Genomic DNA, 26,389 nt, shown 5'->3' on the forward strand with positions numbered 1-26,389 from the left:
AGAAGGGTAGGGGCAGGGATGGGGTGCTTGAGTACTTACTTGTTCGAGAGAGAGCTTGAATACAAGCAGAAAATAAGAACACTAACAGCCACAGGCCTTCTCATAGGAGACCCTGACTCTAATCACTTCTCTTTCAAACAAATGTATTCAATAATTCGTCAAAGCTTTCTTCCTTACAATCTAAGGGCTATTATCTTTCAAACAAGTTTATTCAATAGCTCATCAAAGCTGTCTTCTTTACAAGGACGATATAAATAAAGTCTTACATGATTGATTCATGCTAGGACACAACATTAGAAAGCAATTCGAATTAGGATTTCTACCTGGACTCAAATTAGAAAGCAAAACAAACAAAGACTCTTAACTAAACAGAAGTGCAAACATAGAAGGGCTTCTGATTTAAGAAGGATCCGTTCTAGGATACTCCAACATAGGAACCAAAACAAAGAAGAGCTTCTGCTTTACTTAGGGCTCCTACTCCACTAAGGACTTTCACTTGCTCATCCTAGGATGATTCAAACTGCAAAACAAGAGTAGGACTAGTCTTTCAGTGGAATTTGGACTGCAGTTACAAGAATCCCTTCCGAAGTAGGACTCCTAGCTTGACTAGGACTTGCTGATAACTTAACAAAAATTCACTCAAATATCAGAATTAGATTGGGACTACAATCCTAATAAAATTCTGGTTCTTAGATCAAGTTGGGTTGGACTAGGGGGACCAAAATGACAAAAATGCCCTGATGCTGGCTGAATTTCCCAGGGGTTGCTAGCAAGGCCACAAGGTACTGGCTACCTCCCTGGGCCTTCTTTGGGTGGTCCTGGATTTGGTTCAAATCAGAAGGTTTCTTGAGACCCCCCCCCAACCCCCTCCTGATGTGAAACCCCATTTTAGGGTTAGGGCTTCTAGGATGGTTTCCTGAAAATGAAGGGTTTGCTTAGAATCTTCCAGAAAATAAATTTAAAATATTATGTGATGCCTATGGGTATCTAAGAAAATTGTTGGAAGCTCTTAGGAGTGATATGGGTTGATAGGACTAGATATGGGATGAAAAGGATCATTCTAGATTGATAACGAAAACTCAATTAAGTCAAACCTAATCTTTGGGAATTTTTTTTGGAAAAGGGAAAATTAGGGTTTTTATCAAATTCCTACGGTAGGGTTTTGAGATATCCGGGTCATGTAAGGGTTGAAAGAAAATAGAGGCGATTGATCTTGGGGGGTTTTGGGGTCCCTATGGGCTTGATCTCTGACGGAAAGAAAGGTGTTTGTCAAGATTTTGGGCAATCTATAATCATTCTTTTCTCTCTTCTTTCTTTCTTTTCTGTATTCTGTTCTTGCTGCAAGTCAGTAGAGAAAGAGAGAGGGGGCCGAGAGGGAATGAAGGGGGGAGGGAGGGCTTCCTTGCTGCCACAAGGAACATGACGGGCTGGGGAAGGCCTGCAGGAGTGAGGGGAGGGCCGGGGAGAGGCTGCTTTGGGAGGGAAGGGGTTTCTCGGGCCCTTCCTTATATGAAGTTTCTCTATTAGTAACAGTTATTTGTGTCCATAACTGGTCCAAACTGGGCTAGTTGGTTATAATTAGCCTGGCGCGGGGCTTAGACTGATTGTATTATTTGGTTATTATCACTGTTTGTAGCTCAATGGGTGCCTGATCATTTATAGCCCAATGTGAGACTGATTATAGACCAGTAACAGACTGGATTTATTGTCTACGCTTGGATTATGAGGCTCCATAAGCTGCATGGTTCAGGTCTTATATTGGCGAGGACCAACTAGGGCTGACTTAAACTTTCTGGGCTGACTTAAACTTCTGGATGAGGAACTTTAGTTTTCATGTATTATCTCTGTGAGTTCTATGGTAATATAGTAGGTTTGTCTCTGGATGAGGAACTCTACGTTTCATGTATTTTCTCTGTTAGGACTATGGTATTACATGCGAACTGAGCTTTGAAAATTAATTTATTGTCCCATTTGCCATTGGAATAATATTTTCAGTATCATGGGCATCTGAACTAGATATTGCTTTTTGATGACATTGTCACATAATTTCTTGCATTTTTTGTCTTATCTTTGTTAATTTAATTTTCTTTATGTTTCGGATACAGACACCTGCCTCAGAGATTCAAGATAAGATATTATTTATTGTTAATAATATTTCAATCGCAAATCTTGAAGCTAAGGCAAAAGAATTTACTGAGATCTTGAAGGAGCAGTACTACCCATGGTTTGCACAGTATATGGTGATGAAAAGGTTAGAATTTTATGAATGTTTTCATGTGCCACCCTCCCCCCTCTCTTGCTGTTGCTCTATTTGCATCTTCTTGACACCGTCCTGCTTTAATAATGTTTCCCAACTTCTTTGAAAGAGCGAGCATCGAGCCAAATTTTCATGATCTGTACTTGAAGTTCTTAGAGAAAGTTAACTCAAAAGATTTGAATAAGGAGATTGTGAAAGCTACTTATGAGAATTGCAAGGTCAGAACTTAAGATTTTCTCTTTTCTGTAAATATTTACTGTGGCTATAGAAGTACTTTCTTAATGTCTTGCATGTGGCAGGTTCTTTTAAGATCAGAGCTCATAAAATCCAGCTCAGAAGAGCGTTCCTTGCTAAAAAATCTTGGTAGCTGGCTTGGGAAGTTTACAATTGGAAGAAATCAAGCATTACGGGCTCGAGAAATAGATCCCAAAGCCTTGATAATAGAGGTTTCTATCATATTCTGCGTTACTGTGCTTCAGTAGTTGATTTGCTTTTCATAAATCGTCTTCTTATATGGTTTGGGGTTCTTTGGCAAAATGTACCATCTTTTAATGAGATAATCATCCTTCAAATTTCAATTGTTACCCCTAATGTTTGTCCTTTGGATTGTATCAGGCATATGAGAAGGGATTGATGATTGCAGTAATCCCGTTTACCTCAAAGGTATACCTATCTTGATGCTTTGATCTGTTTCTATGTATTGGCCATGTACAACTTTTTTATGCTACTGTTTGCTGCAGATTTTGGAACCATGTCAGAGCAGTCTAGCATATAAACCTCCCAATCCTTGGACAATGGGAATCCTTAGTCTGCTTACTGAGATCTATGCGTTGCCAAATTTAAAAATGAACCTCAAGTTTGATATAGAGGTATTTTAAAATTCTTATTATTTTCTTATACATTTCTCACACAGCTGGCTACTAAGGGTTGCACTTTCTTTTTGACATATAATAAAGTATGCTTAATAAATGATTCTTGCTGCTTTTTATATTTCTTACCTCTGCCTTCACTCTTGATATTCTAGGTATTGTTTAAGAATCTTGGTGTGGATATGAAAGATGTTAAACCAACTTCTCTTCTTAAAGACCGGGTTAGGGACATTGAGGGAAATCCTGACTTTTCAACAAAAGATATTGGAGCACCCCAGCCACAAATGGTCGCTGAAGTTAACTCTGGAGTGATTGCTGCGTTAAATCAAGTTGATCTTCAGCCTGAGGTGTCCACTCCATCTCACCCTGGTGGTCATTCAAATGTTTTATCTCAGGTATGTAATTCTTTTATAGTTTAAATATTGAGTCCACTTATTTTCAATATAATGATAGCCCACTTTGTGTGATGGCTCTTAGTATACTACCCCTCTTCATGCTGCTTCGGGTTTATTGGTGGAGGAAGAGAAGATGGCAAACTTAAGCTTATCTGATCGGCTTTCTACTGGTCAAGGACTGTCACAAGTTGGTCCATCCCAGTCACAATTTTCTTTTAGTCAGGTATGGTTGCAGACTTGTCTTCCTTTATGAAGTGATGAGCTTTCTTCAAGGACTGTTTTTTTTTTTTTTTTTTGTTGCAGCTTTCTGCTTCAGTTGCTAATATTGGAGCTCATGTTGTTATCAACCCTAAGCTTAGTGCCTTGGGCCTCCAGTTGCATTTTCAAAGGTTTGAAATTGTTAGTTTTGATTTGACGCTGGTTTACAGCCAAATAAACTCAGTATTCTGTTTTAGGTGTAATTGATAGATCTTAACATGGTTGTTTATGGCTTATGTCAGAATTGTTCCAATGGCAATGGATAGGGCTATCAAAGAGATTATGTCCCCTATTGTTCAACGCAGTGTTACTATAGCAATGCAGACAACAAAGGAACTGGTTCTGAAGGTTGTTTACTACCTTGCTTTCTCTTTTTCCTATGCAGTATTCATAGCCTGTAAATGGTGATTTACTTTTTCATATTCCTAAATTAATGCAATAGGACTATGCTATGGAGTCCGATGAGAGCCGAATATATCATGCTGCACACTTGATGGTAGCAAGCCTTGCAGGAAGTTTAGCACATGTTACATGCAAGGTTTCGTCTTCTTAAGTTTGCTGTTATCAATTGTTTCATTGAAATGAAATACCATTCATAATTTCTTAGTAGACTGCTGCTGTTTTGGCCTTTATTTCACTGACAATAACTTTTGTTAATTATTAGGAACCTCTTCGTGGTTCCATTTCCAATCACTTGAGGAATTTGCTTCAGGCCTTAAGTATTGCCAGTGATATTCTCGACCAAGCTGTGCTAGTTGTTACAAATGATAACCTTGATCTGGGTTGTGCTGTGATTGAGCAACATGCAACGGAAAAGGTGGGTTTACTCTTAATTTCCTCCTGACTGAACTCCCTGCATTGATTTGTAGTACTCCTTTATCTATGATGATATGAACTTAGTTTTCCTGATTTTGGATGATTCTTATCATCCAGTATCTAGCTCTACAAATAATGGTGGTGGGAGGAGGTGTGAAGGATTAGGGTTTTTGGCATTAGAAAAGAAGTAACTTAGAATAAAAGAGGATCTCAGATTACATCAGTAGAATATACTTATTGATTATTGAAAGAATGAATTCTTGCATTCATCAATTTAAAAGAGTTTTTCTCGTGTGTCGGGTTTGGGGTTGGGGGGATACAACTCCTATGACTACTAAAAAGATATATGTAGAAAATTTCCCAACTGTAGTTGTTGATACACCTCCTAGGCAGTCGTTTTTGGTCTCTATGTGGTAATTGTCTTAAGACTCATAGTGATATTGAATGCCTTGGTCCCATTTATCCCAATTACTACTTAAGGAAATGATTTCATTTATTTGTTCAGAAATAAGAAATTATCTGTATTTGGATACAATAAATGTTGAAAAAAATTAAATTCCAAAAGGATAGGTGGTCGTGAACAAAATGTGGATTCTCATTGGTAACTGAACTTTTCAACTTTCTAGTGCTAGATATTTCTCATTCTAGAAATTTCATAAGGTCCTGTTTGTTTGCTGGGACAAAATGCGAACAGTAAATATCCTTGAAACTTGTACTTGTTTCCTGCAAACTACCCTAAATGTGACTGTATGGTTAGGTGGGTGGGAAACGTCTAGAAACCTTTTAAGGATCTGTTGATAACATTTTTCATTTGCCAAGATAATATTTTTATATTTTTTGGTATCATTTAAAGACTTTTGATTACAGTTAATCAAAATAATCGTGTCATGACTGTATAATGGATTTTGGTCACAAAACAGTTCTTCTTAGTCATTTATGCAGGCACTTTAATGAGTGTATGACTGTATGCCCATTACTTTGAAAATCATAAAGCAGGTCACAACTCCTGATTCTTCTTCCAGCCTCAGCTGCCCCTTCACCTTCTTTATTCTTCTTACAATGCCACCCACCCTACTCTTCCATGGAGTGATTGGTGGTTGGCGTCTTTATCAAACTGGTTAGAATAGCACTTCTTAACAGTTGGAGCCCATAGCTTATGATTTGAGGTTCTGAATGATCTCAACATGACATAGCCAGGGGTAATGATGTTCACTTTATTTTTATGATTTGGTCATGTTTAGACCTTGAAAGGCTCCGGGACACTCTGATTAAGCACAACTGGTCTTCAGCAATAACAAAATGTTCCCGACCAGACTGAGACCAATGGGATCTCTAACTTTTTTGGTCTTGCTGCTCTTTGTGTTTTTGGCTGCTGCACTTTATAGAACTTGAAGTTTTAGTTCAATATTGGACAGGAAATGTGAAATCCACTGGAGCAGCAGTATAAGTGAATTGCTACTTGATTTGTGTTACATCTTCCAGAAAACAAGTTAGATTCTAGCAAATCCAAAACAATGTTGAGTCAAGTTAGTGGGTGAACTGATATTGTAACTTTGTATGAACCATGTGAAGGTTCATTAATTCTACATCTTCCCATTTCTAAATGTTATTGAAGTTGGTTGATTACTTCCCGTTACTAAATTATGTGTAGAATGGGGTATTTTAGTCTATGTTGTAGTGCGCAAGACCGGTGGAATGAATTTAATTGCTTTTTGAACTTGGTTTTTTCTGATAGTGCCGCTATGTTCAAAAGGCCCAAGATAGAGGTTGTATTCCAAGCTGCAGACATATATTTGGTATATAAACTCACCAAGATGGACTGAGTTGGTAGGCATAAAATTGCCCAACTCTGGCAAGATCTTGGTCCAACTTGGTTTATCAGACAACCTAGTTGTCTATGGAGACGGAGTTCTCGAACAATGCTTTTAATGCCACCTGCCCTCACACTTTGCTTCAATGCAGTCTATCCCATCCACCCTCTCCCTCACCTACTACTGCCTTCCCGTCTTCCCATTCTTACAACCCCTCCAGAAACAATTAAAGGCCAGCCAGAAATTCACTGGAAATTCAGCAGCCCTTTGATCTGAGCAGAACAAAGTTAGGACCTATTCTTTCTTTCTTTGTTTGGATATAAGCTGTTGCCAGTACTGAGGCAGTGAGAAGATTTCTGGATCCTTGGTGCTTTCCAATTTGTGTTTTGACAGTAGAGCACAAAGTAAAGATGCAAAATGCCATGGTGCTAGTCTTGTTTTTGTCCTGTATACTTGTGCAATGCGTGGCTTTATTCTCAAACAAAGCAGCTCAACATCACCATTGAGAAAGAATATAGGAAACAAATGAAAAGGGGTGGGTGGTGTGGTATTTCAATAGGGGCAATGGAGTTTAGGAGGTCTACGTTAATGGAGATTCAAGAACTTAGATTTAAGAAGGCAGATGGAAGAAGGATCTCTCATCCCTTCATCCACTATTTCAAAATTTAAAAGTTCATTCAGTACTTAGCTAACCTGTTTACATTCTACATTTAACTATTTGAATTCATTTAATCCTTCTTTTCCATCAACCTACCGCCTGATTCCTCCTTTAACCTGAAACTTTCCATTTTTGGTCCACCTTCATAAGCAATGTTCCATCCATCAGGAAACCATAAAATTGCGGCACAAAGCCACTACATGCAGGCTATCCTTCGATCCAAGTTAAAAGGCAAACTGCTTGCTATTTTGGCCTGTGGAATCACTTTCTAATTTTTGTGACAAATGCTGTCTCTTTATCCAGTTGTTAGAAGCAAGTGAAACTTGGAGCAGTGATTCACCTACTTAAGGATCAGTTATTCTAGTGCAGTCAAAATCTCTGATTGGTTTGACTAGATATGCTAACCTTTTATTTTCTGTTTTTACATTTCAATTCGGTTTTTGTGGGTATTTTGGGACTTAATTACACTTTATTAACTTGAAATTACCCAGCCTCACAAGTTTCCTACCCCTTTTTATTTCTGAAGCAAATGAAGTCTAACTCTTAATATATTAAAACATTGCTAATAGCTAAAAGAACTGTCAAGTATTCATTCGTTTTGATATTTAAGGAAGTATTTCATGTAGAGTGTTTTGACAGCATTTGTGCACACGAAAGAGGTTTTGATCAAAAGATTAACTCCTAACATATAATTCAGATTTACGCGATCTTGAAAATCTACCAAATACCAATGCAAAAGTCTCCTGTAAAAGAAAATCATTTGACCAGTCAAACGTATTAGTGAACAAGACCAATTCTCTAAATCAGGAGCAGTTTAATTACTCTTAGAGATATCAAAGTTTTCAAGAATAATACAACCAAATGTGTGACTAGGTGTGACAACATAAACCAACTTTCCACTTTCATCAGCTTGCTTCTTCAGTTCTTAGATATATCAGATCTTTTGAGAATAATACAACCAAACGGGTGACTAGGTGTAATGACATAACCAACTGTATATTTCCAACATCTTGCTTCTTCAGTTCTGCTGTATTTTGGTTCTATGTTAATTAGGCTTTGTCACCTAAGAGCTTAGGCACCCCTTTGCTGCCTCGGGTCACCTTGCTGCCTTGACATTTAGGTCCTGGCAGTGGAATACTGCAAGGCTCTAAATTCATCTACACCCCCTGGACTTAAAATTGGGCCTATAATAAATAAAATCATATGAAAGAGAAGGCCATAACTAATTATCGTCAGAAAGGGATTAATTTTTGAACTGGGCCTATGTTTCTTCCTCACCTTGGATTACCTAGAAGCTTTCCAGTGGATTCTATTGGGGGATTTTACAGCTCCAATGAACCACATACAACATTCTGTGTGAATGTGTGGCCTCGTTGAGAGGTAGGGCAGTGCATTGCTCTCCTGGCTCCCATAGCCATAGCTTCCCTTTGAGAATGGATACCTCGATACTTCGATGGTGCTCAATGCAGATTTCTTGGCTTTTACAGTTAAGGTAAAGTGGTTCATTCAATGCATATATAGAGGGACAGACTGTTGGAACCTGCTGTTCGGTGGTAATCACTGGAAACTCTGGTCCCTGGGGCCTGATACTACTGTTCTACCTTGATTTCTGGACAATGTTGCCATGGTTGTCAAAGCGTTTGCCTAGGCGCCTAAGCCCATTTTTGGGTCAAGGTGACCTGGTGTCGCCTTGACAACCATGAATGTTGCTTTGGAGTGTAGTTTGGCTGCTCAGCTCTGGTTTCTGGTTAATTTGCATATCCTGATCTTTAGATATTACCAGACAGATTGTTGCTACAACTTTGAACTTTGTGTTGGATTTTTGATGGGTGGCAAGCATAGGTGTAGGGTGTGGGGGACCATATGTATCTTTGGTGTGAACTCCGGCTCTTCATTTTTCCCTGAAGGGCTGGGGTTGGTGGCTTGGTTGGGATGTTATCCAGATATGCCCTCAGGGGCTGGGCTGGTTCTGTGCTTCGTACTTGTTGGTTCTCATATATAGTTTCTGTTATTCAACATATGGTAAGTTTTTCACGTGAAGAGTTCCACAACATTTAATCAGTATAGGGGACAATTTTTTAATCTATCTCTTAAAGAAAACTTTGTGCACGAGTCTGTATTGTAACTTGTTGACCCGTTTGTGCCAGAGTAGTTACTGTATTAGAATATGAATTGGTTTAATGCAAGTCTTTTTATGCAATGACAGGCTCTCGGTACCATTGATGGGGAAATAACTCAGCTACTTTCCTTGAGAAGGAAACATAGGGAAGGTGTAGGTCCGATGTATTTTGATGCAACTACTTACACTCAAGGTCCCATGGGTGTGGTACCGGAGGCTTTGCGACCGAAGCCTGGTCGTTTATCTCTTTCCCAACAAAGAGTTTACGAGGTAGCTGCAGCCTGCATGTTCTGATATTTACTAATGAAATACACTTTAACTACCATTTCGATTATTTTGCATGTTTCCCATTTCACTTTATCCTGATATTCCACCTTTACATGCATTCCTGTGTGTGTGTGTGTGCCTGTCAGGATTTTGTTAGGTTTGCATGGCAAAATCAGTCAAACCAGAGTTCAAATGCTGTGCCTGCTTCTCCGCCTGCTTCACCTGGTGTCTCTCTTAGTTCAGGCGTGCCTCGTGCTTATGGTTCCGCTATAGGGCAGCTCAACCAAGGGGTCTACTCGTCTGGGCAAGGGGCACAAGGATTTGGTGCTGCTGCACAGTCCATGGACCCAATGTCAGAAGAGATGGACCCTGGTTCACAACAATTTTTAAGGTATTTTTTTTATAATTTAACTTTTTTGGGGTGAAGTATGTACTATAATATTTGGTGCATTTCAGTAGCTGGCCTGCGTCTAATCTGCCTTTCAATGTCACAGTGCTTCCTCAACTCATGTTGGAGTATCTGATGCTGTTACTCAACATGCCTCTGAGATTAACTCTGCCATTGGATCTTTTCCTTCAACTGTTGCTGCCCCGGAAACGCATTCAGTGGAACCTTCTGCCACTGTAAAGGTCAGAAAACCTTTCTCCTGTGAACTTCAAACATTGTTGATGTAAATAATTGTTGATGGTATGTTGCTTTTCCTTTGCTTCTAGGAATTGGGAGCCGGTGCACAACCACCAGCATCGCCTTCCACAGAGCGACTGGGGGGTGGCCCATCAGAACCTTTGTTGACCACAGGAGATGCATTGGAAAAGTACCAGTTTGTGGCCCAAAAGGTAGTGAATAGACTTTGTTTGTTTTGCCATTGTTTCCAAGGTTTAAAGTATCGGTATTGAGTATCGTATTGGTTAGGTGATTGTAAGAGACATATTGTCTCATATTGAATTTTGTATTCTACTGGGTAATGCATTTTGGTGCATTCCAATGCGTGCCCTCTAAAAAAACAGAGTGTTGTATCAATATGTACGTATTGGTTGTATCATATTGGATGTATTGTATAGTACTGTGGATACTTCAAACCATGATTGTTCCATTGATTTCTCATGTTGACATTTGTTACTTTTATTTGTTGCTAGTATTTCATTGATTTTTTGACCTTGACATTCGTTGTTGATATTTCCTTATGTCTAGGCTATTTTTGTATCTATTGGTTGTGGTTTTGTAGTTGGGACTCTTTAATTTTCAGAAACGCCTTTTGCTTCAGCTATCTTGTCACAATGGTGTTTCCTGTTAATGTTGTCCTTATGGATCTTCCCATGCAGTAGATTTAAAGTCTCTGTACTGTCTCCTTTGTGCATGCTCACCTTCCTTATGAAACTTATTCCTTAACTGGGTGCCATTTTTGTTTCAGCTGGAAACGTTGGTCACTAAAGATGCCAAAGAAGCAGAAATTCAGGTAGTCTTTTGTCGCTGTTTTCTTTTGTTCTTCCTTTCTCTCGGGGACAATGTATTTGAACTTAAACCTTTTGCAAATATGATGCTATACTACTGGCCATGCTGGATTTCATATTTTCAGGCTGTTATTGCTGAGGTTCCTGAAATTATACTCAGATGTATAAGTCGAGACGAGGCTGCATTGGCTGTGGCCCAAAAGGTGTAGTATCTTCCTTGTGTGTAAATCCAGTTCAATCTCTGTTCCTGCTCTGAATTTGTAATTTAATTTGCAGGTTTTTAGAAGTTTATATCAGAATGGATCAAATAGTGTACATGTCAGTGCACATCTTGCAATCCTGGCAGCTATTCGGGATGTTTGCAAGCTTGTTGTGAAGGAACTTACTAGTTGGGTATGTTTCCGTCGACTTATTCTTGGGTTATCTGTCTTAAGTTGAATTGACACTATGACGTTCTGTGTGTTGTATATTGAGGACCTGCTATCCTGATTTTGCTGCATATGGTGGTTGTTCTGCAGCTTTTGCTTACATGTGCATGTGCAAGAATTCTTTACATAAGTATCAGTTATTTTATCCTAGTTTCGGGTCTAGGGGAGTTTTTTCTTCTGGGGTTTGATGTTCAGTTGCCAATACAACACACTTGAATGTGACATAAGAAAATTTTACATGTATGATTATTTCTGAATGTGGATGGTTTTCATAGTTCTACTAGAAGAATAAAGAAAGGCCGAGAAGAAGAGAAGAAATTAAGAGGGGAAGATGTAGGAGACCTCACTTGTTGTGAGGAACTCTAATGAACCAGGGCTCTATTTATAGAAAAATAGAAAAGAGTTGCATGTCAAATAGACGACTCAAGAGAGTCCATTAAGGACTTAACAATGGCGCTAAATCTCGAGCTAGTTTACTTCCAAAATTGCCCTTAACACTCCCCCTTAAGCTGGAGAATAAGTGTTAAAGATTCCTAGCTTGTTACAAATATACTTCACCCTTTCAGACATATATTTTTTATAAATAAATCTGCTAGCTGTTCTTTGGTTGAAACATGACAAGTGGAGATTGGTCCTTGTTGCAACTTCTCATGGACAAAATGGCAGTTGACTTCGCTATGCCTCGTAAGCTCATGAAAGACAGGAGTTGGCAGCCTGATTGTCACACCACAGAGACGTTGGTGATTTATAAAGAAAGCCAAGCTTCCTACAAATTGCCTAATCAACATATCTCACAGTGACAAGGGCTATGGCTCGATACTATGACTTTGCACTAGATCGAGTGACAACCATCTACTTCTTACTCTTCTAGAACACAAGATTTTCTCCTACCAGGGTACAATAGCTTGTGGTAGGTATCCTATCAACCGGGGAACCTGCCCAATTAGCATTAGAAATTTCCTTAATTCCCTAGTGACCATTGCATAGTTGTTAAGGCGTCGCCTAGGCATCTGAGCGCCTCAAATCGGCGTCACCTTATTTTCACGCAATAAGGCGACCGCCTTGGGGTATGAAGCATCGCCTCAGGTGCCTCGGATGCCTTATACCCCCAGGCGTCTACTTTTTTTTTTCCTTTTTCTTTTTTAAATCACATGAAAGATGCCAAATCGAAGGCATATATTGAATTACTTATTAGATTCTGATTGTAAAGTATCTATTGTTTGAACCTATATGCATATTTATAATGATGCAATATGTGATCAAATGTTAATATATATATATATATATATATATATATATATATAAGTTCTTGACTTGAGTCTCACACTCTCACTCTCACTCTAATCCCTAATCTCTTCCTCTCTTCTTCTCTTCCATTCCTGCAACGACACTCCGGCATGCAGCGGCCATCGACAGGCGACTTCTTCTCTTCCTTTCTTTGCAACTTTTTATTTAGGACCTAGTGACCTACTATATGTGGTTTGTAGTATGTTGGATGACTTGAGCTAGGTTAATATTAGTTTTTTTATTATAGAAGATATGATAGATTTATAATGAATTAGAGTGAATGAGACGTACACTAAAAATTTCACTTAATGCGCCTCAGAGGGCGCCTCGTCGACTCATCGCCTCAACTAGCCTAAACCGCCTCGCATCGCCTCGTCGCCGTGACAACTGTGGACCATTGTCTATATGGATGAGCCCACGACTAGGAGCTCTCTTAAGATACTTCAATTTGTGTATAACTGCATCCTGTTGAGTAGTCTGAGACCTAGACAAAAACTGTCTTACAACACTGATAGTATAGGCAATAGTCGAGTCATGACGAAATAACTTAGTCTCCAAGCCAGCCTTCTATAGTTATCGCCTTCTATAGTTATCTGGATCATCAAGAGCTACTCCATCTATAGGCATAAGTTTTATATTTGGACCCATTGGTGTATTCAAAGACTTCGACCCAAGCATCCTTATTTCAGATAGTGAATCAATCGCATACTTGCGCTTGATAAAAAGATCCCTTTCCTGGATAAAGCCACTTTTATACCCAAAAAAAATATACTTGAGTCTTCCCGAGTCTTTTGTCTGTAGCTGTATTTGCATTAAGTTTTTAAAGTATTAATACCAGCTGAATCATCTCCAATAATGACAATGGTTGTTCACATACACATTCATAATATGTTCCCTATACTAGAGTGATGGAAAAATTCACTCACCTTCACACCAAGTTGAACCAAAATCTATCACAATGGAAATAAACCAACCATACGCGTTGTGATTGTTTAGCCCATACAATGACTTTAGGCGACAAAACAAACCAGTTCCCCATTGAGCAACAAACCTAGGAGGTTGCTCCATATAGGCTTCCTCACGTAGATGCCCATTGAGGAAAACATTCTTTCACGTCCAGCTGAAATAGAGGCCGATGATTGGTAGCAACTAAGGTAGTCAGAATTCGAGTAGAGGTGAGCTTTGCCACAACAAAGAAACTTTCCAAATAGGCCACACCATACACCTGAGCGTATTCCTTTGCCAAAGTTTAGCCTTTGATATAGAAAGAGTACCATTTGGATTAACTTTCACTGCAATGACCCAGCGACACTCAATGTGTCAATAGCATTTTTTCAGAAGACAAAAACAGGTTCTCAAGTATGATTCTCATCAAATGTTGCCAACTCCTCAGCCATCGTGGCTGTCCACCTGGGATTTGACAAAGTGTCAGATGCAGACTTAGGAAGAGGGTGAGTTTCAATGGTAGATAAAGAAATATGAAAAGCGGGAGAAATTCAGTATAGGAAACAAAGTTAGAAATGAGGTACTGAACACAATTCTGAGTGCCTTTACAAAGGGCAATCAGAATATCAAGGTTTGAAGGAAGGATACCTACCACAGGATCCATGGGTGGAGGAGCCACGGGAGTAGGGGGACTTGGATGTTGTAGGACGTCGCTGATATAACGTCGTAACCTCAGTTTGAACAGGCAGAAACAAAGGCTGAGCTGGAATAGTGATGTAACCAGCCCCAGGCAGCCCCAAATGAGCCTAGAAGGGGCCCCACAAACCTGGGGGACCGAATCTGATCAAGGGGCAAAATCGTCAGTTTCACCCCTTGGATTGAGTTTATGTCAGTAGGGTTGAGTTCAGAATAATTTTTTATTTTTTTATTTGGAGTCTTAGTGGTTGAGTAATTGTGGAATTTGTTTGTTTCTGTTTTGGTTTGAAATTCTAGATTGGCAAGAGTCTTGTTGGGTTGTCTAAATTAGGAAAGAATTATTTCCTTTTAAGGAGTTCTATTTTGAGTTGGTAGGAAAGAGTTATTTACTTTTAAGAGTCTTATTTGAGTTTGTTCAAATTATGGCAGAGTATTTGAGTGTATTTAGAGTTAGTGGCTATAAATAGCGTAAGTCTCTCATGTATTTGGCAGTCTTGATTATTGAATAAACCAGTGTTTTGTGAATTGGCTTGATAAGTTGTGGGATCCTGAGGGACACCCTGCGGCTGGGTATTATGCATTGTTTCTTCAACTTAAGGGCTTCGTTCACTGCTTCTAACATTCAGTCACATAATTTCTGCAAAAAGATCTTCATTCTCAAGTAAGTAAAAGACTGCATCCCCAATCCTAACTACCTCTCTCTCTGTGCACAGCCTTCCCAGTCCCTCCCCTCACTTTCAGACCTTAGAAGCAGCCCCAACTCCCCTGCCTTCCCTTTTAGTTACAGCCCAAACGTAGGCCACCCTAAGCTGGCGTAGCCCTACTTCATTCATTCCCTGCCTCCCTGTGATACAGCAGGTTATCCCACCCTGCAGAACTCAAATTCCAGCCCCTTTACTCCACCTTTTCACCCCCTTTAGGTCGCCGTTATCCCTAGACTCAGTCTCTAATCCCAGTTTCCCAAAATCTGCCCTGTTTCTAGAAGTTAGAAATTTTCTGCACTTTATCTTCTTCAAGTGAAGTTGCAGAGTTTTTTTGAATTTTCAGAAAACCCTAAAACCTTCATACCCCAGCCCCATCACCTCTGGACAACGTCTGAATTACTAATTTAGGATTAACAGTAGTTCAGATTTTCAAAACCAGCAACCCGAGGCCCATCCTAAACCCTAGTCAAAACCCTAGTTTAGCCTAAAAAACGTGCTGGTTCCTTAATTAGAAGATCCTGAAATCTAACTCTAAAGCCTGGGTTACATCAAATAGTCTGGGAAATAATTACTTGAACATCCTCATCCATTGAGGAGACAGTAACAGGTTCACAGTCTGGGAGATGATGTAAATGCATCACTTAAAGGGGCTTTTTTTCTTCTGATCAGCCTAGCCCATTTAGGTATCTATGTGCTGGGCCTTCAATCAAATGTGATTTCATCTTTATATACCATTTGATGGGCCTATACCATGGGGAGAAGCTGGGGCTACAAAATTCGTTGAAGTGTTTTCATTTTATTATTTAAATTGCTATCAAAAGTCAACTGTTCTAGGTAAGGTTGGATTAGAATACCTCAAGTCCAGTCCTGTTCTGAGTCAGTTTCCCGACAGTTTATTTTATCATACAAGTGGAAGGATTCTTTTAGGCTTTTTCCTTTTTAACATAAGGAGTCCACTTTGTATTGAAGTTTAATCAACCAGATTATGGCTGAATATTTTCTGAACTGTGAGATATGGATTTTCTGTAAGATAATACTCCTTAGTCATATTATTTACTTTCTTATTGATACTGAATTACTCCATTGATATCTCCAACCACAAATCCTGTGATTCTTGCAGCCCTGCCTACAATTTCAATAACAGCTCCTTTTTATTTTATTTTTTAATAAAGATATTATTATTACAAAAATATTTGAGTTAATTTTATGTTGCTGCAGTCTGATCATTATTCCTAATTTCTGATTGCCACTCGTATACAATTTTATTACCCCATTGAAATCACAAATGGGCCCCGAAATTTGCTATTTTCTCAAGTCTTTTTTTGAAGAGTTTTAATTGAAAAAGTTATCTATCCAATACATCATCTGACAGATTAGTCTGTGATTTGGTACTACATTATTCCCCCCCTTCCCCCAATGGATCTGCCTACAACCTCGATTTCATCTAGATTAGAATCACTGATCTGCTAGAATCTGAAATATTAGTTTCTGCTAAGACATAAGGTATCACAATCTGATGGGACTCTTCTAAAATTATCAATCCACCTACCTGATTCTGGATCACTTTTGCAGAGCTGTTACCATTATCAGCAGCCTTGACCCTTATCATTTCAACCATCAGATTTGTCAGTCTTACTGTTATCTAGGTTTTTCCATTTTGGTCACTTCTTTGCTATTGACAGTGGTTTAATCTGAGTTTCAGAGACCTAATCCTGTTGGCCCCTAGAAATCCATCAGGAGACCACCCATGCCTATGTATGTCAATGTGAACCAGGAACCACAGATCCGGATCTTGAATGATACAGGTTGAATTGTTTATCGTGTAGTATTTGATCTGAAAATGTACTTATGATTTGTATCTGAATCTAACTAGATCCAGACCAAATACCTCCTCGAAATTAAGTATTGATCACACAGTCATCTGTCCTATTTTAATTTGGATGGACCTGGAATTTATGTTTCTTTTAAAATTTTATTGTAGTTATTCTAATTTTTAATATTAAAATAAATAATTATGGGGTGGAAAAACATTTTCAACCTTGTGAGAGCATAGATTGGCCCTTAGTGTTCCCCGTGTCTCAATTCTATCATCATACATTACATTTATTATAATTTTGATGTAGGAAAATATAATGTTTTTGAACCAGAAAAATAAAAAATTCGTGACTCTTTGGGGGAATTTTTTTTGGTACCATGAGTTCATAAATTGGCTCAGGGTGTTCAAGATATATTAAGGTTGAATGAAGCTAAGATTGGTTGGTTAATCCGATTAGTTCATCGATGGTTGGCAAGTATGATGGTTCTAACGATGATCCTGCATGTATTTTGTGTGTATCTGACTGGTGGATTTAAATTGAATTGGGTTATAGCCATGGTTCTGGGCATACTGACTGCTTCATTTGGTGTAATTGGCTATTCCTTTTCTCAACATATATTAATTTGAAAATTATCGAAGAAGTATTGACCATTCTTTTTCCAAAAAAGCCAAGAAAAATCCTGAGAAAAATGGGTTACCTCAAACAGAAAAAGTGGCTTGAATCTTGGTGTTGGGAGGTTCAGTTCAACCTTCTCGCATTTGCTGGGGGGGGGGGTTATCAACAATAATCTGTGAAGTGAGGATGGAGCAACAACCCAAATGACCCTATCAAGTAGGTTTTTAGTTGAAATAGGCTGAAAAGTGAAGTCTCAGTCAAAATTATGATCGAGAAAGTTGTTTTTTGTTCTCTCTCTCTCTCTCTCTCTCTCTCTCTCTCTTCTTTTACACCTTCATGCCCTTGGTTTCACCTAATTATCACATAAGATATGAAATTTTGTTTACGAATCTAGACCAAAACTTTGTTCCATTTCATTTCGACCCACCATTTCCTTCCACTAAGGTTGAAATCCTCAAAAAGTTTCCAAAATTTCATGAGATCTAATACCACAGTATTACTTATAAGCTGATACTTTTTGAAAATTTTACCTGTGGCCATCACAGCAAAAATGTGCTAAGAAGTTAACTGTGTGCACCACAACCATGCTACAGTTTCCCTTCCTCCCTCAGATGTGTTATGGCTTTCTGTAGCACCTGTGTTCACAACAATTAATACCTTTGGTCAATCTTGTGTTGATGGTCGGGAATGAAAATTTCAAAAGCATTCACAGTCGATGAACTGGTCGTAGAATGGGCAGTGTTTAGGGAGGTTTCATTAATACAAATCTTTAGTTTGGATAATTTATTTGTCCTACAAAGTATTGGGTGGATAAGCTGGAAACCATTTTCTAATGTCTATTATCCGATTCTCTAGGTGATTTATTCGGACGAGGAGCGCAAGTTCAACAAGGATATAGCTGTTGGTCTCATTCGCAGTGATCTGCTGAACCTTGCAGAATACAATGTGCACATGGCAAAGCTTATTGATGCAGGAAGGAACAGTATGTACAGGGAGGGATTTTATTTTTTAGATTTTATGTTACTTTGGTACAATTTATGCAGCTAACTGGTTGTGTAAAATTTGCAGAACCTGCTACAGAGTTTGCAATTTCTCTTCTCCAAACCCTGGTGGTTCAGGAACCTGGTGTCAGCGTGTCAGAATTCCACAATCTAGTTGATGCCTTGTCAAAGGTGTGATTTCTTCTGATTGTCTTCATTGTTTGTTCTGGTATCTGTAGCCCTTGTCAACTGATGTGTCATTTGCAGCTTGCAATGAGGCCTGGATCTCCTGAAACTTTACAGCAGTTGGTTGACATTGCCAGGAACCCTGCTGCTAATTCTGTTGCATTATCTAGTTTTACTGCTGGCAAGGATGATAAGGCTAGACTGGCCCGGGAGAAAAAGGCATTTATTATTTTCTTATGCTAAGTTTAATTGTGAGCATGTTATAGAGTTGTTTAGGATACTGAGTTATTTTTATGTGTTTCTTTCGCAGCAGTCTCCTGGCCGCTCCATGGCAATCAGGGAAGATTATACCAATGCTGAATCTATGTCAGCAGATCCTGCTGGTTTCCGTGAACAGGTACAGTAAGAGCTTGTTTGATGCAATTCATGGATATCCAGATGTAATGATTAAGATTTTTGAAAGTTGCTTGAAGAGCTTTTGCATCTCCAAGGCCTAAATGTTGATAGGAATAAGGGGAGATTGTGATTGAGGTGGATACTACCGTGCTTTTGAAGATTATATTACTGAGTATTGGCATCTACTCTTTTCTTCATTTTAAAGAAACTGCCTTATGTTGTTGTTTTTACTGTGCTTACTCCTGCTCATTTTTGTACAGTATATAGGTCACATACGTTTTACGCATGAATGCCGAATAATCGAGTGGTTTATCTTGAACCTTAAAGTAAATATTCAATGTGGTTCATCAGTGTTTTTCTGTCTCTCTTAACAACAATAACTTATTATGCATTACCTTAAAGCATACTTGTGATCGTGGTTGAAAATTTCGTCTCATCTCGGGGGAAGGTGAAATGATGTACCATGTTTCTGTGGGTTTTAGGTGGTTTTTGGGTCTGCTCTTCGTAGGACTAGCTATTGTGAGTCAACTGATCCCATTTCGTTTTAGACCATATTTTGTCTAAGTAGGCTCGAGACAACTTAAATTTTGGCGAAATTTATTACCATGCTTGTATTGAGGTCATGAGTTTTTCTTTATCTGTGTGTTTAGTATTTATGCTTATATTATGCTGCTAGTGTACAGCTATTGGTGAATGCAAAATAATTAGGTGATCAATCTTATAGTTGAAGTAAATTGGGAATATGGTCATCAGTGTATGTCTCTCATTGACAACTGCTAATCTGTTCTGTTTCACCTGAAGATATGTATGTGATAGGGTCATTCAGTTTTTCATTGTTTTTTTTTATATTTTATGCTTATTCCTTTTTTCTGTGAGTATGCTGCAGGTTACTGTTCTGTTTAATGAATGGTGTCGAATTTGTGAACTTCCTGGGGCAACTGAAGCAGCTTATACCCATTATATTTCACAATTACAACAAAGTGGGTTGCTTACAGGGGATGATATATCAGATCGCCTTTTCCGTATCCTTCTGGTAATCTGTCTTCCATCTATGAAGCTTCATTTGGGAAATAATGACAGAATTTATGGTCGATGAACAACTTTACAAGTGATATTCTGGTGCAGGAACTTTCAGTAGCACACTTCCTATCTACTGATGTAGCAACTCCTGCCTCACTATCGCTACAGCCTCACCACTCCCAGCAAGTGTCGTTTTTTGCTATTGATATGTGTGCAAAGCTGATTTTTCTAATTCTAAAGGTAATGATACTTTCTGTTGCATTTTGTTACAGTAGATAGGGTACTATCCTGAGAATCATGCTTCCATTATCATTATGGACTGAGTTTTGTAATTTGGTTTTCAGTATTGTACGGCCGACCAAGGATCAAATAGATTGTTTCTTTTGCCTAAGGTTTGATTCCACAAGAACTGGTTTCTAGAATTTATTTATTTATTTTAAAAAGATACCATGCTAAGTTCAGGGCTTTAATTTAATGGTTGTGAAATGGCTCCCTACAGATCCTGTCAGTAACCGTGAGGGTCATCCTGAAAGATGCGGAGGAAAAGAAGACAGCCTTCAATCCAAGACCATATTTCAGATTGTTTATTAACTGGCTTTATGACCTTGGTTCCCTAGATCCAGTCTTTGATGGTGCCAACTTTCAGGTAAGTTGAGCTTGCATTTAACACTTGACTACTGTTGCATTATGAGCCGGTAATCACTTACAAAGGTTTGTATCTACAGGTGTTGACAGCATTTGCCAATGCTTTTCATGCTTTGCAACCCCTTAAAGTTCCTGGTTTCAGGTCTGTGTGTCAAACGTTTCGACTGATCTCTTAGATGATGGTACCTTGTTTTCATTTTATGTATACCATACTCTGATTTGACCAACCAGCAGTAGTGCTCCTTTGGTCAATATATGCTAATGTTAGGCTGCATTTTGTAGCCAGTTGGTAAATTTGGGCTGCTGATCGTCTAACCTCTGCCAGCTTTCTTTTAAAAACGCTAGTAGTCAGGTTACTAAATGAAGACATATAATATGAACTAGAGGATTCTTCCAAAAAAAAAAGTGAACAAAGTCCAGATTCATAATACTCTCTGTTGATCCTTCCTGCTTGTGTTTGATTTAGTCCACCGTTATGGGCTTTAAGCCTTCAACGATAAGCTGGTGGAGAGTTTGATCCCTTGGGGTTTTGCAGAAATCCCTGAGCCAAGAATAGTCAATGCAACAACAACAAGAACTCAGCCTTCTCCCAATTAAATGCAGTTTTGCCTTCCAGTCAGATCTATTTGAGGTCATATTGGATATAAGGCCTAAATCATGCATATCTTTCTTCACTACTTCTCCTATAGTTATTTTAGGTCTGCCTGCCCCTAGCTCTTTTAATTCCTTGAATTTGGACTAAACCACACGTCTATACTGGGGCATTTAAAGGCGTTCGTTGAACATGGCCATGGCACCTCGAACAACTTTCTTGTAGCTTATTGTGTATTGGAGCAACTCCAAACCAGATCTAACATGTTCATTCCTTGCTTTATCTTCTCTAGTATTGCTACCCATCCACCTCAGCATCCTCATTTATTTCATACCGACTTTATCTATATGATGATTATTAACTGCCTGGTCATACGGTGGTCCTATAAAAATTTCCTTTAAAAGTTTTATAGGAATACATGATATCACACATTCATCCTTTCTATTTTAGGTCTTTGGAAAATATCATCCTCTAGATCACCTTTTTTAATGAATGCTACCGGGCAGTTTTTTCAGTTATTGAAGCAGAAACTCAGCAGCAGCCAGCACCTTGTCATCATCCGGTCATTAGTTAAGCAGGTCTCAGTCATGATTATGATGGAAAAGAGATACAAAATAGAAGAATATAGATAATTGGATTGAACCTCACACATGCACACACTCTCTCCCTCTCTCTCCCCCACCCCATCTTATCTATCTCTCTATCCATCTTTCCTATTGAGCCTTTTGGCCTTGTTGTATTGGCATCTCTCAGCCATTAACAAGGAGAACCCAAACATAATTTTCTCATAAATTGATGCAGCTATTGCAGCCTTTTCACTGTTATTTAAAAACAATTAGATTTGAACCAAGGATATTAGAGAAACAAAATAAACTCCAAATAAAAGGAGAACTTTTGGTGCATTAGTTATCAGGTAGGAAATTGGAAATAACTAATTAAAAAAATGGGACAATTCATATGTATCCCAATTTATCCCTTTTGAGTCATGATTATGTTTGGCTGCAGGTTTAGTCTCTGGATTAATATCTAAAAATATGCCATAATATCTTCTTCAATGGTCATCATTTCCCAAAATAAACTGGTCAATGTCAACTAGCACCCATTCTGATCTCCATCTCTTCCAGTTGCCCACTTGTCCAGACAAACTTAGAACTAACCATTAAGTCAGTAGTCTTGATGACCAAGGCCTTCCTCGATCACAGCTGGTTTACCTCTATTTTGAGTTTGACTTGATCTCTTATTCTGGCAGAGTTTGCTGCGCGGAATGTGCTGCAAATCATGGGCCTGGTATGTATTGAAACTGATGGGCTAGGTTTTGGCCTGCCTTGCAGCCCCATTGATTGGTCAAACCTGCATCACCTGTGTCTATTAATATTCTGGGATGCATCATTATAAATCCTTCCTGCTTGATAAGAGCTCAACTTGCTCTTATGGGTTTGTAGTTTTTTCATCACTACAATCTATAGGCAACTCAAGTGGTATTGCATTGCTTGTAGAAAAGGTATAGGTGGGTGCTCGTTTAACATTTGATGCTTTTAGGTTGTTGCACTTATCTACTGCAGTCTTTGGTACTATAGGAACCATGATATCAGGTTGTTGAAATGCAGTGGCTGGCGAATTACTGGTTTTGTTGTACCATTGTTCTTTTGCTGGGTTTATAGTGGGATTGCCTTCTATTGAAAGGGCTTCTTCTATGTTTGTTTTTCAGCTTTGCTTGGCTTGAGCTGGTGAGTCACAGGAGTTACATGCCTAAATTGCTCACAATTAACCCTCAAAAGGGTTGGCCTCTTGTTCAGCGGCTGCTGGTAGACTTATTCAAGTTTTTAGAGCCATATTTAAGAAATGCTGAAATGGGTGAACCGGTTTGTTATTCTTGAACCATGTCATTTGGCTTTTTGTTTGATTTCTATATTTTGCTTTCATATGTTTACCTATAATAAATGCTGCTCTTATGGTTTATGTTGTGTGCATGCAGGTTCACTTTCTATACAAAGGAACTTTGAGGGTGCTGCTTGTGCTGCTTCATGATTTTCCTGAGTTCCTTTGTGATTATCATTTCAGCTTCTGTGATGTAATACCTCCCAGTTGCATCCAGATGCGGAATGTTATCCTCAGTGCATTCCCTCGCAATATGAGGTTGCCTGATCCATCCACGCCCAACTTGAAGGTGTCTACTGGATTCTTGTTCACATCTTTGGCTCTCCCTGTGGTCAGCTCTAAGCTTAGCAATTTACCTGTTTGTCTCTTTTGTACTTGTACCATTTGTAGATCGATCTACTAGCAGAGATCAGTCAATCACCCCGCATTTTGTCTGAGGTTGATGCTGCTTTGAAGGCAAAGCAAATGAAGAATGACATTGATGAGTATCTCAAGGTATGGGATGACATTTTATTTGTTAGTATTATTTGTATTTCAACTGGTGTGAAGCCTTTTGGAAATGGCTTTACTAGTTTCTACTACTCTTGTGCTTCCTTTCTGCACAATGCGCACGTGTGCGCCTCACACACACACTCTCTCTTCTTTCGCTCCTTGTTTCTTTAATGGGTTGCCCTTTTGCTTCCCCTCAAGTATTTTTTTTGGAGCCCTCCTAATGCTTTTTTTTTTTTTTTTTTTCTCAATCTCCAGACAAGGCAACAAGGCTCTTCCTTCTTGGCAGATCTGAAGCAGAGATTGCTGCTTCCCTCAAGTGAGGCAGCCCAGGCTGGAACCCGATACAATGTGCCCTTGATCAACTCTCTCGTGCTTTATGTGGGAATGCAGGTTATTCTTTCAGTGCCTTAGCGTATTGTGTCCTCCTCCCATCCCCCCCACCCCCCCCCCAAAAAAAAAAAAAAAAAAAAAAAAATCCCTTCTTGTAGTCGTTTCTGAAAAAAGGAACTCCAATAATGACGACACCTTTAGGGTAAAAGCCTAACAAAAAAGGTCGTGATTGTGAGAACCACCCTCACAATCAATACACCTCTAGGAACCTGTAAAACAAAAGTTGCAGAGTACATTTTAGAATTTAGACAAACACCAGTGTTAAGGCACTAGGAAATCAACACTAATTACTTAGGTAAAATACACTAAATTGGAAAATATCTGCCTGGCTGAGCCGTATGTATATGATGTTGACGTTTCCATTGAATACCGAGCAAGACTGAGGTTAAGGTCTAAATTCTAACTAATGTACAGAAGGAGCCAATATAAGCTTACAAATAGTTCTGTCTGTGTGGATGCAGCCTCTGTCCATCAACCCTATGGACGATGCGTGTTTATTAAATTCTGGGAATGTGAATATGGTGTGAAGATTGTGCGATGACGGCTTGGTAAATTTGTTGAAAGTGGCCACCTAGGGGGCCATGTTACCTAGGTCACTTAAAGCACTTGGAATCTATTCCTACTGATTCATTTCTTATACCTAGGTCACTTAAGCTATTCATTTCTTTCCTCACCACTTCTCCTAGGGTGATCTATCACTCCTCTGTATTGTCTGCAAGTGGTTGAGCTGGTTGTAGAGCACCACTGAATGTTAATACATCCATTTTCTTATGATGCATTAGTACAATGGTTTTCAACTTTGCAATCAATCTTAAACTATTTTGTCATAGCTTATCGTGTTTTGGAGTTGTCTCTGCATTTGTGTTTCACCATAAAAACCAGTTCTCATGTTTATATGATTTGCCTTTCCCACTGGAAACCAGCTCCCATGTCTCATTCCTTTATAAAGTGTGCAAATGGTTGAGCTAGTTGTAGAGCACTATTGCATGTTAGCAAATCCATTGTCTTGTGCTGCATTAGTGCGATGGTGCTCAACGTTGCAATGCAATCTCAGACGACGTTCTCATAGCTTATCATGTACTAGAGCTGCCTTTGCTTGTGTGTATCACCACAAAAAGCAGTTCCCATGTGCCTTTCCTACTGGGAGACGGACCAGCCCCCATGTCTCATTCTTTCCAAAGGCTATCATTAATTCATTTATTGTCTCTTTCCTATGAGGATGATTTATAACTTTCTGCCAGGCCTTAGGAACAGAAGCAGAAAACAAAGAGGAAACAAAGGATTAGGAGGTAGGAGATAATGCATTATAGGGCGCTACTTTGGAAATAGGATTTTGAGTACATCCTACAACCCTTACCAATATCCATGGAAAAATCTAAAGAATGATCTGTACAAGGATTAGGCTTACTAGGTGGTAGCAACTGTAGGACTTGGATCTGGTAGGTCCAAATGATTTGGAGAAGTGATGAAAGGCTTGAAAACATACGAATATTCCTTTTTCCTAGTTCTAACGAAGATTCTTGAGTATGAATTGAACTATCGTTTTTGTTGTGTAAGAGCCAAAATCTCTACTTCTTGTTTGCCCCTGAACTAGAATCTCTGGATCCATTCTAGCTGTACCATCTTCTAGCAAAACAATCCTCTGAAACTCACAGGGACACCTCACCGGAACCATTCTTGCCCTGAAAAAGGTAGACCATTAGAGTAGAAAGGCACCTGCTTTTGAAAAACCACAATCATGGTAATGAACATATGCTTGAAAAAAAAGGGGTGGGGGGGGGGGTGATGGCACTCGTAAGTTGTAACCTGTTTTGAGTGGTAAGAGTGACTGTTATGAGAACCTGCAAATCAATTACAAAAGCTAGTAATATTTTATTACTCAAATAAAGAACGAACATAAATAAAGATAAACTGGTTATGATGGTGCCAGTAACCCCCACAGCATTCACTGCCCCCAGCCAAAGGCTGCTGAATCCACTCATGTAAACATTCAGTAGTCTTTCTTCACACCTTCCCCCAACCCCACCCCTTTTTTGGGTAACCCACCATGTGTCAGTTAATGGCGACTCCCCACTCTCTTTCTTCCACATGTCGTGATCCTAGGGCCCTAACAGTGACCGGGAAATATGCTGCAATGGTCCCAAGATAAAGTTTACCCTTGGCATGTTGATTCTTAGCATAGGCAACATAGTCAAACACCCGAGGGGAACACCCAAGATTGCATCTGATTAAGCAGATAGGCAGCAAGAAGAACCGCGCCATGCTGAAATGAAGGACTGTAACATGCATGGTAAACATCAAGGACCAAGCAACTTCAAGTAGGTGTCAACTCTTGTGCTCTGCAACCCCATTCTAGGCATGAGTGTCAACACAACTCTGCTGATGAATAATTCCATTCTTTTCAAAGTAGGACTGA

The 26,389-nt window shown here is 39.1% G+C and overlaps 1 protein-coding gene across 2 annotated transcripts in view; it reads left to right on the forward strand.

The window, feature by feature from the left end:
* The window catches only part of LOC149029477 (transcription regulator), a 54,818-nt gene that overhangs the window by 21,484 nt on the left and 6,945 nt on the right, over positions 1-26,389 (forward strand). Inside the window, exons 18-48 of one of the 2 annotated variants that reach the window (XM_089141888.1) lie at positions 2,106-2,251; positions 2,367-2,475; positions 2,557-2,703; positions 2,873-2,920; positions 2,998-3,126; positions 3,282-3,521; positions 3,604-3,744; positions 3,825-3,910; positions 4,022-4,127; positions 4,222-4,317; positions 4,444-4,596; positions 9,271-9,453; positions 9,597-9,841; positions 9,945-10,080; positions 10,165-10,287; positions 10,863-10,907; positions 11,028-11,105; positions 11,179-11,295; positions 18,250-18,376; positions 18,463-18,566; positions 18,642-18,779; positions 18,871-18,957; positions 19,843-19,989; positions 20,082-20,216; positions 20,321-20,368; positions 20,476-20,622; positions 20,702-20,763; positions 22,922-23,075; positions 23,189-23,380; positions 23,482-23,586; positions 23,839-23,973. In XM_089141888.1, coding sequence (XP_088998014.1) covers positions 2,106-2,251; positions 2,367-2,475; positions 2,557-2,703; positions 2,873-2,920; positions 2,998-3,126; positions 3,282-3,521; positions 3,604-3,744; positions 3,825-3,910; positions 4,022-4,127; positions 4,222-4,317; positions 4,444-4,596; positions 9,271-9,453; positions 9,597-9,841; positions 9,945-10,080; positions 10,165-10,287; positions 10,863-10,907; positions 11,028-11,105; positions 11,179-11,295; positions 18,250-18,376; positions 18,463-18,566; positions 18,642-18,779; positions 18,871-18,957; positions 19,843-19,989; positions 20,082-20,216; positions 20,321-20,368; positions 20,476-20,622; positions 20,702-20,763; positions 22,922-23,075; positions 23,189-23,380; positions 23,482-23,586; positions 23,839-23,973 — 3,909 coding nt within the window. The remainder of the gene's footprint in view (positions 1-2,105; positions 2,252-2,366; positions 2,476-2,556; positions 2,704-2,872; positions 2,921-2,997; positions 3,127-3,281; positions 3,522-3,603; positions 3,745-3,824; positions 3,911-4,021; positions 4,128-4,221; positions 4,318-4,443; positions 4,597-9,270; positions 9,454-9,596; positions 9,842-9,944; positions 10,081-10,164; positions 10,288-10,862; positions 10,908-11,027; positions 11,106-11,178; positions 11,296-18,249; positions 18,377-18,462; positions 18,567-18,641; positions 18,780-18,870; positions 18,958-19,842; positions 19,990-20,081; positions 20,217-20,320; positions 20,369-20,475; positions 20,623-20,701; positions 20,764-22,921; positions 23,076-23,188; positions 23,381-23,481; positions 23,587-23,838; positions 23,974-26,389) is intronic. The other variant, XM_089141889.1, reaches the window with a different exon arrangement.

This window comes from Hakea prostrata, chromosome 1, assembly GCF_041222555.1.
Source record: "Hakea prostrata isolate BN-2017 chromosome 1, UWA_Hpros_2, whole genome shotgun sequence".
Lineage (NCBI taxonomy): Eukaryota > Viridiplantae > Streptophyta > Magnoliopsida > Proteales > Proteaceae > Hakea > Hakea prostrata.